Raw genomic sequence first — 19284 nt, 5'->3', positions numbered from 1 at the left:
CCTGTGTGTGTTCTCTGGTGTATTTTAAGTTCTGATGAAGATGTGCAACCTTTCCCACAGTCAGAGCAGCAATGAGATTTCTTCCCTGTGGTTCTCTGCTGGTGTTTCGACGTGGAGAGACTCTTCTCTGCCTCGTCAGCATCATGAGGTTGTTGAGGCTCCCCAGAGGATCCACTATAGTCACGTCTCTCTCCTGTGTGAAGAACAAGTCAGACAGATGGTTTAAGGCCCACAACAGCAGACATCCACTGTAAAAGGTGATGTGTAGCCATGATGTTGTACAAACAATGACGTCTGTAATGAATGTTCATTATTTGACATTTGTCTTAAGATTGTCAAGTGAACAACAATAGTCATATAACGTGTAAGGTAACTTATTTGAAAAGTCATTAATTTATTGCATTGCTCAACATTTGTCATAATTATTTAAAGCAGTTCATTTGTATTCGCTCTCTCGTTGGACTTCGGCTGCATATTTTTCCCCATTTTCTTCAAATCTGAAAACGTTAAAGCCACACACATTTTCTGAAGAATTGCATTATGGGCCCTGAAGTACTGCGTGTATACGTCATATTTTGGTGAATTCAGTACGACATCCGGGAACTTTTGGCATACTAACTACATCATACTATGACCAATAAGCAGACTATATACTCCAATAACATCACAAATAGTGCGGTTAGTATGAGTATTCTAACACAGCTCTGGACTCTGGGCAGCCATTTTGTTTGTTTAAAAACTAGGTTGCCCCTTTCAAAAGCCACTCAACAATCAATCAACCAATCTGCAGTTCAACCAATAACAAAGCTGTAATTCCACCACTGTTTTGGTAATAAGATGATGGATGGGGCTTGAGAAATGTAACTTGTCCCAAATTCATAGACAGACCTATGGATGAAACGACTGACCACCCATGATATCAACATTATAGTTTTTACCATGTTGAGGCTATACAGTGTTGATTTACATTGTTTCTATACATTGGAGTAAAAAAAGTTTATTCTGGGATCTGATGGGGTACAATATGTGTTATATTCTACAAGAATCAATGGCTACAAATATATATACATATATAATATATATATAAATAAATAATTTAAAAGTCAAAATATGGATGTAGCAATTGCAGATTTCTGCTTTAACACCAAGCACACCACACATCAGTTCAACTTCCAACCACAGAGTTTGTGCTTCTGTTAAGACTTTACTTACGTTCAACGTCAGTCTCCTCTTCTTTCACTGAAACTTCGTCAACCTCTTTCAGTCTGAACGAGTCTTCCTCTTCTTTAGCTGAAACGTCTTTCTCTTCTTCTTTCACGGTAACAGCCTCACCATCTACTTGTTTTTGTATTGTAACAGCCTCTTCTACCTCCTCCTCTTTCACGAGAGCTTCTTTCTCCATCCAGCAGACCTTCTCTTCTTCAGCAGGAACGGGGTTAAGTTTGAGACTGGAGCTATGAGGCATGTACTGAAGTCGCTAAGCGGTATAATTCAAAGCAGTGTCACTTTATCAGCAGCACGTGATCAATGACGTCTGAAGAATAATTTCGTCGAACACCTGATTGGTTTGGTATTGGGCTCGTTCGACATTGCAGCCGACAGTGCAGGTGGCTGCTGACTGCTGATTGACTAAATTACAAAACACCTTGCATCATAAATAACTACTCATTATTATTTATAAATCAGTCAGCCAGTCACCTTTTACCCACAACACAGCATGGATTTGATGCTCTCGAACACGGCCAGTGGTTTAATATATGACATAATGGCTACGCTGCTACGGCGTGTGACTTCATCTATAAAATGTGGCTGTTCTAAATTCTGTGTCTCTCAAAGCCTTGAGTAATGAACCTATTTTTGACACAATTGGCTGGAAAGAGCCAATGATTCAGGAAGCTTTGTTTCCCCATCACTACTTTTCAGCATGTTCTCTGTGAAGTAGACTATGGGAGTTCTGCAACTTTTACAACCTTGGCTTACTGCTAGCGCGCTAGCTGATTGACACCTGTAATCTTTATATTTTGGTTATTTTCCCTGCCATCATTCTGTTTGTCTCTTTTGATCTGCAGTTATGTTTTGTTAGTTGGGTTCTAACTGGTCTCAAGTAGTTGGGCTCCAGCTCGCTGACCATAGCTAGTTGACTAAATAGCTAATGTTAGCTGGTTTGCTAAGATAACAGCATATAGCTAATGTTAGCTGGCTAAGATAACTGCATATAGCTAACATTCTTTGATATTTGGTTAGATGGTGTTATGTATTCACAAAACTTTGGTTTACTTTAATCACTCAAGTCACGAGTGCCAACGATTGGTTTAATTTGAAGTTATACATTTTAAGTTATTTCTGTTGTAGTTTACATCATAGGGAATAGGCTGGTCCTCCATATTACACACACCTGACTTTGGCATTCTTCTAAATTCTGATTGGTTTAATGTAATAACTCCAAAAAATAGAACTGTGAGGTGTTAATTTGCATTGGAAATGTTTAAATATTTTATTTGATATTTTATAAACAATACAAAACATACACATACAAACAACATCATAGAAACATTAACTACATCACACCTGTCCAGACCCACTAGAACACACCTCCATCTCCATTACCTACATCACACCTGCCCAGATCCACTAGAACACACCTCCATCTCCATTAACTACATCACACCTGCCCAGACCCACTAGAACACACCTCCATCTCCATTAAAACTACATCACACCTGCCCAGACCCACTAGAACACACCTCCATCTCCATTAACTACATCACACCTGACCCACTAGAACACACCTCCATCTCCATTAACTACATCACACCTGCCCAGACCCACTAGAACACACCTCCATCTCCATTAACTACATCACACCTGCCCAGACCCACTAGAACACACCTCCATCTCCATTAAAACTACATCACACCTGCCCAGAACCACTAGAACACACCTCCATCTCCATTAACTACATCACACCTGACCCACTAGAACACACCTCCATCTCCATTAACTACATCACACCTGCCCAGACCCACTAGAACACACCTCCATCTCCATTAACTACATCTCACCTGCCCAGACCCACTAGAACACACCTCCATCTCCATTAACTACATCACACCTGCCCAGACCCACTAGAACACACCTCCATCTCCATTAACTACATCACACCTGCCCAGACCCACTAGAACACACCCCCATCCCCATTAACTACATCACACCTGCCCAGACCCACTAGAACACACCCCCATCCCCATTAACTACATCACACCTGCCCAGACCCACCACAACACACCTCCATCTCCATTAACTACACCACACCTGCCCAGACCCACTAGAACACACCTCCATCTCCATTAACTACATCACACCTGCCCAGACCCACTAGAACACACCTCCATCTCCATTAACTACATCACACCTGCCCAGACCCACTAGAACACACCTCCATCTACATTAACTACATCACACCTGCCCAGACCCACTAGAACACACCTCCATCTCCATTAACTACATCACACCTGACCCACTAGAACACACCTCCATCTCCATTAACTACATCACACCTGCCCAGACCCACTAGAACACACCTCCATCTCCATTAACTACATCACACCTGCCCAGACCCACTAGAACACATCTCCATTAACTACATCACACCTGCCCAGACCCACTAGAACACACCTCCATCTCCATTAACTACATCACACCTGCCCAGACCCACTAGAACACACCTCCATCTCCATTAACTACATCACACCTGCCCAGACCCACTAGAACACACCTCCATCTCCATTAACTACATCACACCTGCCCAGACCAACTAGAACACACCTCCATCTCCATTAACTACATCACACCTGCCCAGACCCACTAGAACACACCTCCATCTCCATTAACTACATCACACCTGCCCAGACCCACTAGAACACACCTCCATCTCCATTAACTACATCACACCTGCCCAGACCCACTAGAACACACCTCCATCTCCATTAACTACATCACACCTGCCCAGACCCACTAGAACACACCTCCATCTCCATTAACTACATCACACCTGCCCAGACCCACTACAACACACCTCCATCTCCATTAACTACATCACACCTGCCCAGACCCACTATAACACACCTCCATCTCCATTAACTACATCACACCTGCCCAGACCCACTAGAACACACCTCCATCTCCATTAACTACACCACACCTGCCCAGACCCACTAGAACACACCTCCATCTCCATTAACTACATCACACCTGCCCAGACCCACTAGAACACACCTCCATCTCCATTAACTACATCACACCTGCCCAGACCCACTAGAACACACCTCCATCTCCATTAACTACATCACACCTGCCCAGACCCACTAGAACACACCTCCATCTCCATTAACTACATCACACCTGTCCAGACCCACTAGAACACACCTCCATCTCCATTAACTACATCACACCTGTCCAGACCCACTAGAACATACCTCCATCTCCATGAACTACATCACACCTGTCCAGACCCACTAGAACACACCCCCATCTCCATTAACTACATCACACCTCCATCTCCATTAACTACATCACACCTGTCCAGACCCACTAGAACACACCTCCATCTCCATTAACTACATCACACCTGCCCAGACCCACTAGAATACACCAACATCTCCATTAACTACATCACACCTGCCCAGACCCACTAGAACACAGCCCCATCTCCATTAACTACATCACACCTGTCCAGACCCACTAGAACACACCTCCATCTCCATGAACTACTTCACACCTGCACATACCCACTAGAACACACCTCCATCTCCATTAACTAGATCACACCTGCACAGACCCACTAGAACACACCTCCATCTCCATTCTCTGTCAGTCTCAAGCGCCCGCATCAGCACCATTTTATTTCTCTACGTCACTTTCAACTTTTAGATAATAAAGCATTTGACCTTTCTATTGAATTAACAACAGAGGATTGGTTGATTTCCAGGTTTAATTAAGTATAATATTTAAGATGATTGATACGAAAAGTATCATCCAACTCTGGGGTATCTCACTGCACCCTCAAATGCCATGTTTTGAAATATACAGACAGACAGATTAAACCTGTTAAGGCTAGGGGGTGCTGTTGTCACTATTTATGGAAATCGTGTAATTTTTGAAACGGCTTCCTACAAAATTCTTGAACGGATAATATGTATATTATTACTATTATTGGATAGAAAACAGTCTATAGTTTCTATAGCCGTTGAAATTTTGTCTCTGAGTGGAACAGAACTCATTCTACAGCAATTTCCCTGACATGGAGTCAGATTTCACACATTTTGGCCCCTGATCTGGAGTCAGTTTAAAGGCCACTGTGAACGCTATGAGGATACGGACACTGCTTACGTCTTCCCCTGGATGCCTTTACGTGATGACGCTTTGAATTGTATCGATTGCCCAATCACAGCCCCTATAAAACAAAAACACGTGTAGGTAGGAACTCTTTTCTAGGTGCGTCAGGCGCGCGGAGGACACCGACCTACTGTTTTTCCAAGCATTAGTGTAGCCAGTTATATTTCTCCTGTCATGTTTCAACTCGTTATAGGAGTTAAAAACATCATAAGGTAGTTAATTTAAAGCGTTTTATAGCAATTTATATCCGTTTAGTGCGATTTTGGGACATTTATTTCTGAGACACTGTGAATCTCTGGGCACCGTTCCAGTTCATGCCGAACGCAATGTGCATTTCTACATGGCAAGAGGACAGCTTTCGACCAAAAGACGATTAGACCCAAGAAAGGATTCTTTGACCAAGATTCTGATGAAAGAACAGCTCAAAGTAGGAACAATTTATTATGATAAATCGTGTTTCTGTCGAAAAATGTTAATGGCTTAGGACGCCATCTTTTTTGACGTAGCTTCGCTTGGCGCAAACTGTATTGAAAAGTAAGGATAATTTAAAAAATGTAATTCCGCGATTGTATTAAGAATTAAATTGTCTATCAATCGCTGTCCACCCTATATTTTTTAGTCACGTTTATGAGTATTTATGTATACGACTAGATCACTGTCTAATATGGCGCACGACATTTTCTGACCAGCTGGGCAACTTTTCTCATTGTCTAACCATGATTTTGGTGGCTAAATATGCACATTTTCGAACAAACTGTATATGTATGTTGTAATGTGATGTTACAGGAGTGTCATCTGAAGAATTCTGAGAAGGTTAGTGAAAAAATTAATATATTTTGGCGATGTTTACGTTATCGCTCTCTTTGGCTAGAATCAATGCTGGGGTAATGTTTGCACATGTGCTATGCTAATATAACGATTTATTGTGTTTTCGCTGTAAGACACTTAGAAAATCTGAAATATTGTCTGTATTCACAGGATCTGTGTCTTTCGATTAGTGTATGCTGTGTATTTTTACGAAATGTTTGATGATTAGTAGTTAGGTAAACACGTTGCTCATTGTAATTATTCTAGTCCATTTGTGACGGTGGGTGCAATTGTAAACTATGACATCTACCTGAAATATGCACATTTTTCTAACAAAACCTATCCTATACCATAAATATGTTATCAGACTGTCATCTGAGGAGGTTTTTTCTTGGTTAGTGGCTATCAATATCTTAGTTTAGCCGAATTGGTGATAGCTACTGGTGTTGGTGGACAAAGAAAAGATGGTGGATTATGCTAATGTGTTTAGCTAATAGATTTACATCTTTACATATTGTGTCTTCCCGGTAAAACATTTTAAAAATCGGACATGTTGGCTGGATTCACAAGATCTGTGTCTTTCATTAGCTGTATTGGACTTTAATGTGTGAAAGTTAAATATTTTTAAAAAATATTTTTTTTTGAATTTCGTGGCTCTGCCTTTTCAGTGGGGGTGGGGGGGGGGGGGTGCCGCTAGCGGCACCCCGGGGCTAGACAGGTTAAAAGTAATTTTACATTGTATAACTGTACTTCTGACAGCCAACGTTCTAACTCCGCCCATAACTTTATGACATCATAACATTCCCAGAAGGATTATTGAGTCATTGTTAGTTTTACACTGAAGACATGACTCTGCCGTTGTGCTGTAGAATTTGTGGATTTTGTCTCTTGTATAATAAGGGACTATCATTTGTCCCAACATCACAGGCCACAGACTTTGATGGAGTTAAAGACTTCCAAAAGTGTTTCCGCAGTTTAAGATCAACTGAGTTTTTTAAATGGGGTCTCCCTGTGCACCTGCCAATGTAAATCCTTTGAACGAGACAAGTTACCAGACAGGACATATTGCTAATGTTCTTCCCATTAATAACCTTAATGACAATTAGCTTGTGGGCGGTTGTGGTGATGACGTCCTATTCGATGGCGTCGTCCATCGCGATTCCCCCAAAAAAGAAGACGCTCTGGATTGATCACTGGAGTCAGATGTGAAGGAGAAGGTTGACCATCAGGAGTCAGATGTGAAGGGGGAGGTTGATCATCAGGAGTCAGATGTGAAGGAGGAGGTTGATCATCAGGAGTCAGATGTGAAGGAGGAGGTTGATCATCAGGAGTCAGATGTGAAGGAGGAGGTTGATCATCAGGAGTCAGATGTGAAGGAGGAGGTTGATCATCAGGAGTCAGATGTGAAGGAGGAGGTTGATCATCAGGAGTCAGATGTGAAGGAGGAGGTTGATCATCAGGAGTCAGATGTGAAGGAGGAGGTTGATCATCAGGAGTCAGATGTGAAAGAGGAGGTTGATCATCAGGAGTCAGATGTGAAGGAGGAGGTTGATCATCAGGAGTCAGATGTGAAGGAGGAGGTTTACCATCAGTGAACCTCTAGGATTGTGGCTGGGCTGGCGTTTCCACTTCCAGCTTTGTCATATATTTTGATACATTGAATGTTGATACTGTGAATCTATGTTATATATTTGTACCTCCTGTTTCATGAAGTGATGTCACTAAGTACTGCCCCTATATATACAATGCATTCGGAAAAGCATTCAGACCCCTTCACTTTTTCCACATTTTGTTACGTTACAGCCTTATTCTAAAATTGATTCAATAATTTTTTCCCCTCATCAATCTACACAATACCCAATAATGACATCACAATATCCCATAAGACATCAAATTGCCCCATAATGACATCACAATACCCCATAATGACAAAGCAAAAAGAGGTAAATAAATGAAAAAATTAGATTTTCTTTAAAAAACAAGGACATTTCTAAGTGACCCCAAACTTTTTGAATGGTAGTGTACCATACTGATGTATTGTTACACCATGTAGGAGCAGTATAGACCTAGTCTGTTCATTATATCTAGTCTAGATTAAACCTCATAGGAAGACAGTTTTATCATGTGGAGGTTTCATTTAGGTCTCTGTTTAACGACATACTCTGTGTGTCTTTGCAAGGAGAGGAACCAGACTCTCACTCTGACAGCGAGAAGAATCCTTCAGGGGAACCAGACCCAGAGACGCCCAAACCAGTGAGACAACACCACTGCTCCCACTGTGAAAATAGTTTTTGCTGGTTAGGGAACCTAAAACTGCATGAGAGGACACACGCCGGAGAAAAGCCTTTCCAATGTTCCCAGTGTGGAAAGAGTTTTACTAAGATAGGGCACTTGAAAGCTCATGAGAGGATACACACAGGAGAAAAGCCTTTCCAATGCTCCCAGTGTAGAAAGAGTTTACCATGTTAACTAACCTGAAAAGGCATGAGAGAATACACACAGGAGAAAAGCATTTTCTGCTCCCAAAAATAGATTTTCACGAATAGCTCATGAGAGGATACAGAGGAGAAAAGCCTTTCCAATGCTTCACAGATGAAAGCAGGTTCACACTGAGCATGTGACAGACGTGACAAGAGTCTGGAGACGCCGTGGAGAACGTTCTACTGCCTGCAACATCCTGGTCCAGCATGACCGGTTTGGTGGTGGGTCAGTCATGGTGTGGGGTGGCATTTCTTTGGGGGCCGCACAGCCCTCCATGTGCTCGCCAGAGGTAGCCTGACTGCCATTAGGTACCGAGATGAGATCCTCAGACCCCTTGTGAGACCATATGCTGGTGCGGTTGGCCCTGGGTTCCTCCTAATACAAGACAATGCTAGACCTCATGTGGCTGGAGTGTGTCAGCAGTTCCTGCAAGAGGAAGGCATTGATGCTATGGACTGGCCCGCCCGTTCCCCAGACCTGAATCCAATTGAGCACATCTGGGACATCATGTCTCGCTCCATACACCAACGCCACGTTGCACCACAGACTGTCCAGGAGTTGGAGGATGCTTTAGTCCAGGTCTGGGAGGAGATGCCTCAGGAGACCATCCGCCACCTCATCAGGAGCATGCCCAGGCGTTGTAGGGAGGTCATACAGGCCACACACACTACTGAGCCTCATCTTGACTTGTTTTAAGGACATTACATCAAAGTTGGATCAGCCTGTAGTGTGGTTTTCCACTTTAATTTTGAGTGTGACTCCAAATCCAGACCTCCATGGATTGCTAAATTTGATTTCCATTGATTATTTTTGTGTGATTTTGTTGTCAGCACATTCAACTATGTAAAGAAAAAAGTATTTAATAAGAATATTTCATTCAGATCTAGGATTTGTTATTTTAGTGTTCCCTTTATTTTTTTGAGCAGTGTATATACATATATATAGTCTGTTCAACCTCTCTTTCGTGTCGTCCAAGATTCCTAAAGATTGTAAAGCTGCCGTGGTCATCCCCCTCTCCAAAGGGTGTGACACTCTAGACCCAAACTGTTACAGACCTATATCTAGCCTACCCTGCCTTTCTAAGGTCTTCGAAAGCCAAGTTAACAAACAGATTACCGACCATTTCAAATCCCACCGTACCTTCTCCGCTATGCAATCTGGTTTCAGAGCTGGTCATGGGTGCACGTCAGCCACGCTCAAGGTACTAAACGATATCATAACCGCCATCGATAAAAGACAGTACTGTGCAGCCGTCTTCATCGACCTGGCCAAGGCTTTTGACTCTGTCAATCACCATATTCTTATCAGCAGACTCAACAGCCGATAAGAACAACCGATCAATCAACAACCGATCGCTGCCCACACCCGTCCGACTAGCATCACTACTCTGGACGGTTCTGACTTAGAATATGTGGACAACTATAAATATCTAGGTGTCTGGCTAGACTGTAAACTCTCCTTCCAGACTAATAATAAGCATTTCCAATCCAAAATTAAATCTAGAATTGGCTTCCTATTTCGCAACAAAGCCTCCTTCACTCACACTGCCAAACATACCCTCGTAAAACTGACTATCCTACCGATCCTTGACTTCGGCGATTTCATTTTCAAAATAGCCTCCAACACTCTACACAGCAAACTGGATACAGTCTATCACAGTGCCACCCGTTTTGTCACCAAAGCCCCATATACCACTGCTCTCGTCGGCTGGCCCTTGCTACATATTCGTCGCCAAACCCACTGTCTCCAGGTCATCTATAAGTCTTTGCTAGGCCGCCTTAACTCAGAATACTGGTCACCATAGCAACACCCACCCATAGAACGCGCTCCAGGAAGTATATCTCACTGGTCATCCACAAAACCAACACATCCTTTGGCCGCCTTTCCTTCCAGTTCTCTGCTGCCAATAACTGGAACGAATTGCAAAAATCGCTGAAGTAGGAGACATATCTCCCTCACTAACTTTAAGCATCAGCTATCTGAGCAGCTTACCGATCGCTGCAGCTGTACACAGCCCATCTGTAAATAGCTCATACAACTGCCTACCTCATCCCCATGTTTTATTAACTTTTTTTGCTCTTTTGCACACCAGTATTTCTACTTGCACATCATCATCTGCACATCTATCACTCCAGTGTTAATTTGTAATTACTTCGCTACTAAGGCCTATTTATTGCCTTACCTCCTTACTCAATTTGCACACACTGTATATAGACTTTCTATTGTGTTATTGACTCTACGTTTGTTTATCCCAAGTGTATGTAACTCTGTTGTTTTTTTGTCGCTTTGCTTTATCTTGGCCAGGTCGCAGTTGTAAATGAGAACTTGTTCTCGACTGGCCTACCTGGTTAAATAAAGGTGAAATACAAAGAAATCTTAACTTTATTAGCAACACCCAAATGTATACTGTCATTAACGCGGTTCTTCAATAATTACACATAATTCTTAATACTGTAGCAAACATTTATATTAAGCAGGACATTCAAACGAGCCTTACAATTATAATCCAAAGTAGTGTGAAATGTACTCATAATCAACCTGGAAATAGAGGTTACTCCCCTGAGTTTTCCCCCATTCACATTCAGAATACATTATGAAAAACTAAAAGCTTTGCTCACCATTTTTGCTCCAGGCAGATATACTACATCCATAACTTGTGGTTTCCTCATTAGCAGATATACTACATCCATTACTATCGGTTTCCTCATTAGCGGGGAGGTGTTTCTGCAATCAAATTGTGTGCGCATCGCCCTTGTGCCGCAATTTTATTAAACACAGAAAGGGGCCTATATTGGAGACCAAAAGTCGTCTGGCACACTGCTTAGAGTTTCAACAACATGAATAACTTATTTCTAGTCTACAATCATTGATGTTACTACTAAAATAAGACTATTCTTGCTCATTTTAAGACAATTGTCAAATAATTTTAACATTCATTACAGACGTGAATTGTTGTACAACATCATGGCTACGCTGTTGGCATCACCTTTTACAGTGGATTTCCATTGTTGTGGGCCTTTAATCATCTGACTTTGTTCTTCGCACAGGAGAGATACGGGACTATCGTGGATCTTCTGGGGAGCCTCAACAACCTCATGATGCTGACGAGGCAGAGAAGAGTCTCTCCAGATCAGAACGCCTCAATAAACACCAGCAGAGATCCACAGGGAAGAGAACTCACTGCTGCTCTGACTGTGGGAAGAGATTCACCTCATCAGGCATTAAAATTCATCAGCGAATCCACACAGGAGAGAAACCTTATAGCTGTGATCAATGTGGGAAGAGTTTTGGTCAATCTTGCCATCTGACTCAACACCAGAGAACACACACAGGAGAGAAACCTTATAGCTGTGGTCAATGTGGGAAGAGTTTTGGTCAATCTCGCCATCTGACTCAACACCAGAGAACACACACAGGAGAGAAACCTTATAGCTGTGATCAATGTGAGAAGAGTTTTACTACATCTGGCTATCTGACAGTGCACCAGAGAACACACACAGGAGAGAAACCTTACAGCTGTGATCAATGTGGGAAGAGTTTTACTAAATCCGGCTATCTGACAGTGCACCAGAGAACACACACAGGAGAGAAACCTTTTAGCTGTGATCAATGTGGGATGAGTTTTACTACATCAAGCTCTCTGACTATACACCAGAGAACACACACAGGAGAGAAATCTTATAGCTGTGATCAATGTGGGAAGAGTTTTACTACATCTGGCTCTCTGACAGTGCACCAGAGAACACACACAGGAGAGAAATCTTATAGTTGTGATCAATGTGGGAAGAGTTTTACTACATCTGGCACTCTGAATGTACACCAGAGAACACACACAGGAGAGAAGCCTTATATCTGTGACCAATGTGGGAAGAGTTTTACTACATCTAGCTCTGTGACTAAACACCAGAGAACACACACAGGAGAGAAATCTTATAGCTGTGATCAATGTGGGAAGAGTTTTACTACATCTGGCTCTCTGACAGTGCACCAGAGAACACACACAGGAGAGAAACCTTATAGCTGTAATCAATGTGGGAAGAGTTTTACTACATCTAGCCATCTGACTCCACACCAGAGAACACACACAGGAGAGAAACCTTTTAGCTGTGATCAATGTGGGATGAGTTTTTCTACATCAAGCTCTCTGACTATACACCAGAGAACACACACAGGAGAGAAATCTTATAGTTGTAATCATTGTGAGAAGAGTTTTCCTACATCTAGCCAGCTGACTTCACACCAGAGAACACACACAGGAGAGAAACCTTATAGCTGTGATCAATGTGGGATGAGTTTTACTACATCAAGTCATCTGATTCGACACCAGAGAACACACACAGGAGAGAAACCTCATAGCTGTGATCAATGTGACAAGAGATACTCTAATAAAAGGTGTTTGATCAAACATCAGAAAATGCATACATGAAGAAGTTGTTTCATGATATCAATGAATTAATGTCACAATGTAGAATGTTTTAACATTGTAGAAGGAGTATTTTAATGAAGTCACAATGTAGAATGTTTTAACATTGTAGTAGGAGTATTTTAATGATGTCACAATGTAGAATGTTTTAACATTGTAGTAGAAGTATTTCAATGATGTCACAATATAGAATGTTTTAACATTGTAGAAGGAGTATTTTAATGATGTTCTACCTTATCCTTATCGTTTACCCTGTTCAATTGATTGCAGCATGATATGGATATTAGCTTCAGGGGAAAATCCAGGCTCTGAATTGAAAGAGTATTATTTAACAAAAAGTGACTAACAAAAAAAGAGCTGTGTTACACTTACTGTGTTGGTGACCCACTTTAATCAAAATGCAGCACTTCAAAATGTAGCTAGCTGTTTTCTACAAGTTGAAAAAGCTGCTTGTTTTAAAAAAATACATGTAATATGATAATTGTTGCAGATGTTTGTGTATATACACACATGAAAGCAGTATAATAAATTGTTCTATAATCAATTTTTATTAACAATCGTTCATTCTTAGATGTGCTAACCCAAATGCATGACATTGGGGCCCGATCCAACAACATGCCTATCGAGTGAACCCTGAAAAGAGAGAGAGAAGTAAGGTGGAAAGTTACTACGGATATTGCAGGAGTTGGTTACTGATTGTCTCAAGGGTGGGCAGTCAGCAAGTTTTGCGTTTAGCCAGTGCGTTGCCATGGGTCACTATTTTGACTGCACGTTTTTCCCTATTGGAGATGGGTTTTGTTTGGGCTCGTTTCAAGGGAAAGAGAGTTCTAGAAGCTAGTTAGTTTTAGGTTTCTTTGTGGGAAAAATAAATATTGTTTTTAATTGTTGTTAGACAGACACCATGTTTATATTGGTGAAGGTGAAGCATTGTAGTTGATTATAATGTGAAATGGAAGTTGTTTTCTGTTGTTGGTGAGCAAACTCTTAAGGTGTTAGTTAGTCTTTGGTTTTTCCATTTATGTTTCGAGGTTGGACTTTAGCACGTATAGCTCGTTAGCACGTAGGATGCACTGATAAGTGTCACCTCGTTAGTCAGTATGTGTTACACCTGTGCTGGCTTGTCCATCTCGTTAGTGGGAAGGTGTTTCACCTGAGCCGGTCCAGGTTCTATTTAAGAGTGTCTGGCCCAGTGCTCCAGTTGTCTTGATAGATGTGGAGAGTCAACACCTTTAGTTGCTCCACCTTTTTGGTTTGCTTCCTGTCTTTAAGTTTGGTGTGGGTTTTTCATTTGTTTTCCTCTTCTTTGGCAGATTTAGTGGGTCTCATGGTGGGTGTCTTTTAGGTCCCAGTTGTTGTTACTAGTCAACTTTCATTGGACACCCCCATAGTGTCTTTCAGAGCCCCTCCTAAAAAACAAGCTTATATTTTTGGATTGGATATTTTAATATTTTAATCAATGGCATTTCCTTAGGATGCTCATTAGTCTTTAAGTTGGTATTATTGTTTTTTATCCTCTTATGTTTGTGTTTCTAAATATTTCTGTTTATTTTCTTCGTTTTTTTCTGTGAAGCCATTGTGTTGCATCCATGTCTGACATGTGCTTTATAAATAAAACTTGATTTAAAAATATCAACAGACTCTTGGTCCATCTTAGTATGAAAATCAGTGTCAATCCCACTTTTCCAGCCGGCTGAAGGCGTGGTGGAGTGGTAAACACCACCCCCGGCTCTACCAGGGGCTTGAAGTGGTCTCCCACAGCTCTGCTTATGTCATGTTCTGTGGCCTTGCAGTTCCATTTCTTGACTGCCCTTGCAACACAGAAAGAAACATATTTAGTCATATTATATAAAACACTCAAAGTAATGGATGTGGAGCATCTATGGCCTCAGTTACACCTGGCACCTAAATGTGACTTCTGTCATCAGATCACTCCAAGCTCCATTAGGTTCAGATCTAACAGGATGGGCCTTTGACATAGTCTGGACGCAGTCAGGCCACTGAATATAAATAAGCAACTTAAAGAGGTGGGGTGAATGAGTGGGGAAAAGTACATTCTACACAAATGACCTTCATAATAGCAAAGAACAAATGTGTGTGCCTGAGGGGAAATTAACTTTCATACAGCCAAATGGGGTGAGAAATTACACCAATATGAGTGGACAATTTGCACTAATGTAAATAAACATAGATGATGGAACATATTCCCTTTAGCTGACGTGATGAACCACTAAGGGGACATAAATATTTACCATCTAAACCATGTGTGACCTCTCACCTCTCTGGCTGTAGAAGTGTTCTTCCTAACCAGTCCCTCAACAGCTCCCTGACTGAGCTCCACCCTCACTGGGTCTTCAGAGGAGAGGAAGGCTCAGGAGGGATGGAAGGATGAATGGATCAGTCAATCAATAAAGTGTAGAGCTGCTGTCTATGCTGTCTGACAAAATCACTACTTTAGTAGTTCATTGAAGGAAATCAGGCTTTATGACTGCTGAATACCAACTATCTATCACTTAGATAATGTATTTTCAATTTCAGGTAGAGATACATCATTGGGATGTCCCAAGCCCATTGAAGTTTACATTTAAAATGGTTAAGGTAGGGGTTAGGGGTTAGGGTAGGGATGTCCCAAGGATCCCTGATTGCATTGACCATCGTGCATTCTTCTGTCTCTTTTACAGAGCAGGTGTAAAAGAAACACAGACAAGCCAAGTAGGCACGCAGTGGATTATGGTCACTGTAGTTAAATACGTTTTATGCGCTAAACTATGTAGAATATTGGCCTGTTAGAAACTACAACTCCCTACTACATCACACAGTTCAGGCTGGGTCTGATTTATCTCTAGAGAAACTACAACTCCCTACTACATCACACAGTTCAGGCTGGGTCTGATTTATCTCTAGAGAAACTACAACTCCCTACTACATCACACAGTTCAGTCTGGGTCTGATTTATCTCTAGAGAAACTACAACTCCCTACTACATCACACAGTTCAGGCTGGGTCTGATTTATCTCTTGAGAAACTACAACTCCCTACTACATCACACAGTTCAGTCTGGATCTGATTTATCTCTAGAGAAACTACAACTCCCTACTACATCACACAGTTCAGGCTGGATCTGATTTATCTCTAGAGAAACTACAACTCCCTACTACATCACACAGTTCAGGCTGGATCTGATTTATCTCCAGACTAGTTCCAGACACACCCTCTCGGCAGACAGGCCAAAGGAGCTTGCCCCAATTCAGGGAACCAGTGATCTACTTCAGAGGAACTGTGTCTAGAGTGACTTCCTGTTGTTTTGACACCTCACTGGAAAACTAGAATAACTAGCTGTTGCTACAGAATGAGACGACCAATTCCCAGTTAGTCTGTGTCTCGTTCTCCACACACGGACACACACCAAGATCACGTGTTTTCTATATGCACAAGATAGTTTGACTATATAAGGCTTCTGAACTCCTTGTGTCATCGAGCTCTCGGCCTTCCACCTCAGAGTGTAGGGCTGACCAGCTACATTATTGCAATTCTTATCAAATAAAGGTTGATTGTTTGAAGAAATGACAAGGTCTCTCCTGATTGGTTAGAATTTCCACCACAATGTGCAGTAACAATGACTCATAGTACAGAATGAATGACTGACTGCCCAGTTCAACGTCAGTTCACCGTCTCACCTCATACTGTATTGGAGCAGCAGCAGCTGACTGCCCAGTTCAACGTCAGTTCACCGTCTCATCTCATACTGTATTGGACAGCAGCAGCTGACTGCCCAGTTCAACATCAGTTCACCGTCTCACCTCATACTGTATTGGAGCAGCAGCAGCTGACTGCCCAGTTCAACGTCAGTTCACCGTCTCACCTCATACTGTATTTGAGCAGCAGCAGCTGACTGCCCGGTTCAACGTCAGTTCACCGTCTCACCTCATACTGTATTGGAGCAGCAGCAGCTGACTGCCCGGTTCAACGTCAGTTCACCGTCTCACCTCATACTGTATTTGAGCAGCAGCAGCTGACTGCCCGGTTCAACGTCAGTTCACCGTCTCACCTCATACTGTATTGGAGCAGCAGCAGCTGACTGTCCAGTTCAACATCAGTTCACCGTCTCACCTCATACTGTATTGGAGCAGCAGCAGCTGACTGCTCGGTTCAACATCAGTTCACCGTCTCACCTCATACTGTATTGGAGCAGCAGCAGCTGACTGCCCGGTTCAACGACGGTTCACCGTCTCACCTCATACTGTATTAGAAAAGCAGCAGCTGACTGCCCAGTTCAACATCAGTTCACCGTCTCACCTCATACTGTATTGGAGCAGCAGCAGCTGACTGCCCAGTTCAACGTCAGTTCACCGTCTCACCTCATACTGTATTGGAGCAGCAGCAGCTGACTGCCCGGTTCAACGCCAGTTCACCTTCTCACCTCATACTGTATTGGAGCAGCTGACTACCCAGTTCAACATCAGTTCACCGTCTCACCTCATACTGTATTGGAGCAGCAGCAGCTGACTGCCCGGTTCAACGTCAGTTCACCGTCTCAACTCATACTGTATTGGAGCAGCAGCAGCTGACTGCCCGGTTCAACGTCAGTTCACCGTCTCACCTCATACTGTATTGGAGCAGCAGCAGCTGACTTGATCGTTGATGCTAATCATCATGTGTTGAATCTGAGAGTAAATAGAGCCGACTACAACTCTAAAAATGAAGGGTTCAACTGGAGTTGTTCTCAGATCCCCTAAGAACCGTAGGGTTCTTGGTCAATGAAAAACGGCCCCAAAAGGTTCTTCAAAGAACTTGTTAGAAGGTGGGTTCATCGAGGAACCTCCGTTGTTGCTGGACTTCTTCCGGGAACTTCACAATTACAACTGAAAACGATGGTGACAAGTTTGGATGCGACAACAAGTTAAAAAGGTTAAGTTGGATTGATGTTTGGCTCTGAATATGTCTCGAAATAATTTATATAATAATATAACATACTAATAATGAATAACGATTATGGAAGACAATGATGGTTTTCTGTGAATAGCTTCCATAACGTTACTATAGCTAATTACCGTAAATATTAGAAAGCCGGGTTTGACCGTCGGCGTTGTATGAGCTACAGTACAGTACCGTTATCTAGCTAGCTAACGTTATACCCTAACTAGGCACAACTAGGTTTGGATTATTTCCCTCAACTATATTATTTCCCATATGTTGTATATCGTTTCCATAAAGCCAACATGGCTTAACACTCATTAACGTAAGTTTCCAATCTAGAGCAGTTCTCACTTTTGTGATAATGAACTAGCTAACGTTAACTAACTAACTAAGGACGGTGACCTGTCCAGACGAGATGTTACAACGAACTGAATCGTCAATGGAGGTCTTCCTCTTTATATAGCCTGCTACAGCATGCAATACTATTAACTCACAAGGGGGCATAACGTTACATGGACAATACTATCCCATTTTGGAAACGTTACATGGACAATACTATCCCATTTTGGAAACGTTACATGTACAATACTATCCCATTTTGGAAACGTTACATGGACAATACTATCCCATTTTGGAAACGTTACATGGACAATACTATCCCATTTTGGAAACGTTACATGGACAATACTATCCCATTTTGGAAACGTTACATGTACAATACTATCCCATTTTGGAAACGTTACATGGACAATACTATCCCATTTTGGAAACGTTACATGGACAATACTATCCCATTTTGGAAACGTTACATGTACGCCCCCTTGTGGAGGGAAATTAATATCTTAGATGGAAGCTGTAGATGGGATTCAAATGCATAATGGTATTAATACAGTGTCTAGACTACCTCTTTTGTATAAATGCCCTTCAGAATCCAAACACAGTATTGCCACGCAGCAAAATGTTGCGTATAATCTTTCAAGTCAGCCTGATAAAATATTGAACAATATGTGTACAAAGATATATTGAAATGTGATATTAGGCCTGTATGGCAGTACTATATTGGCTAGTGCTTTCTCCAATATGTTCTTCTATTTTACATTACATTGTATGTCAATGCCATTTATCTTTCAATATTTATTTATATATATATATATATGTTTTAATGCTTGTAAGACTATTCTTTGACACATTTTCTCTTCCTTTGAAATTATTATAGGACAGAACATGGACACAATGCAATTGGGATCAAGAAGAAGGTACAGATA

The 19284-nt window shown here is 41.9% G+C and overlaps 2 protein-coding genes across 2 annotated transcripts in view; one reads left to right on the top strand and one right to left on the bottom strand.

The window, feature by feature from the left end:
* The window catches only part of LOC129842748 (zinc finger protein 664-like), a 275164-nt gene that overhangs the window by 81696 nt on the left and 174184 nt on the right, over positions 1-19284 (bottom strand). The gene's annotated exons all lie outside the window — the stretch shown is intronic.
* Positions 11708-13649, top strand: LOC129842763 (zinc finger protein 135-like; the record flags this gene model as incomplete). The annotated part of the gene is made up of 1 exon (XM_055911402.1): positions 11708-13649. A coding segment is annotated over one exon (1401 nt), but the record flags the coding sequence as incomplete, so codon positions are not given.

The sequence above is a fragment of the Salvelinus fontinalis genome, unplaced genomic scaffold, assembly GCF_029448725.1.
Source record: "Salvelinus fontinalis isolate EN_2023a unplaced genomic scaffold, ASM2944872v1 scaffold_0064, whole genome shotgun sequence".
NCBI lineage: Eukaryota > Metazoa > Chordata > Actinopteri > Salmoniformes > Salmonidae > Salvelinus > Salvelinus fontinalis.
This window is presented reverse-complemented; position numbering and strand designations above follow the sequence as displayed.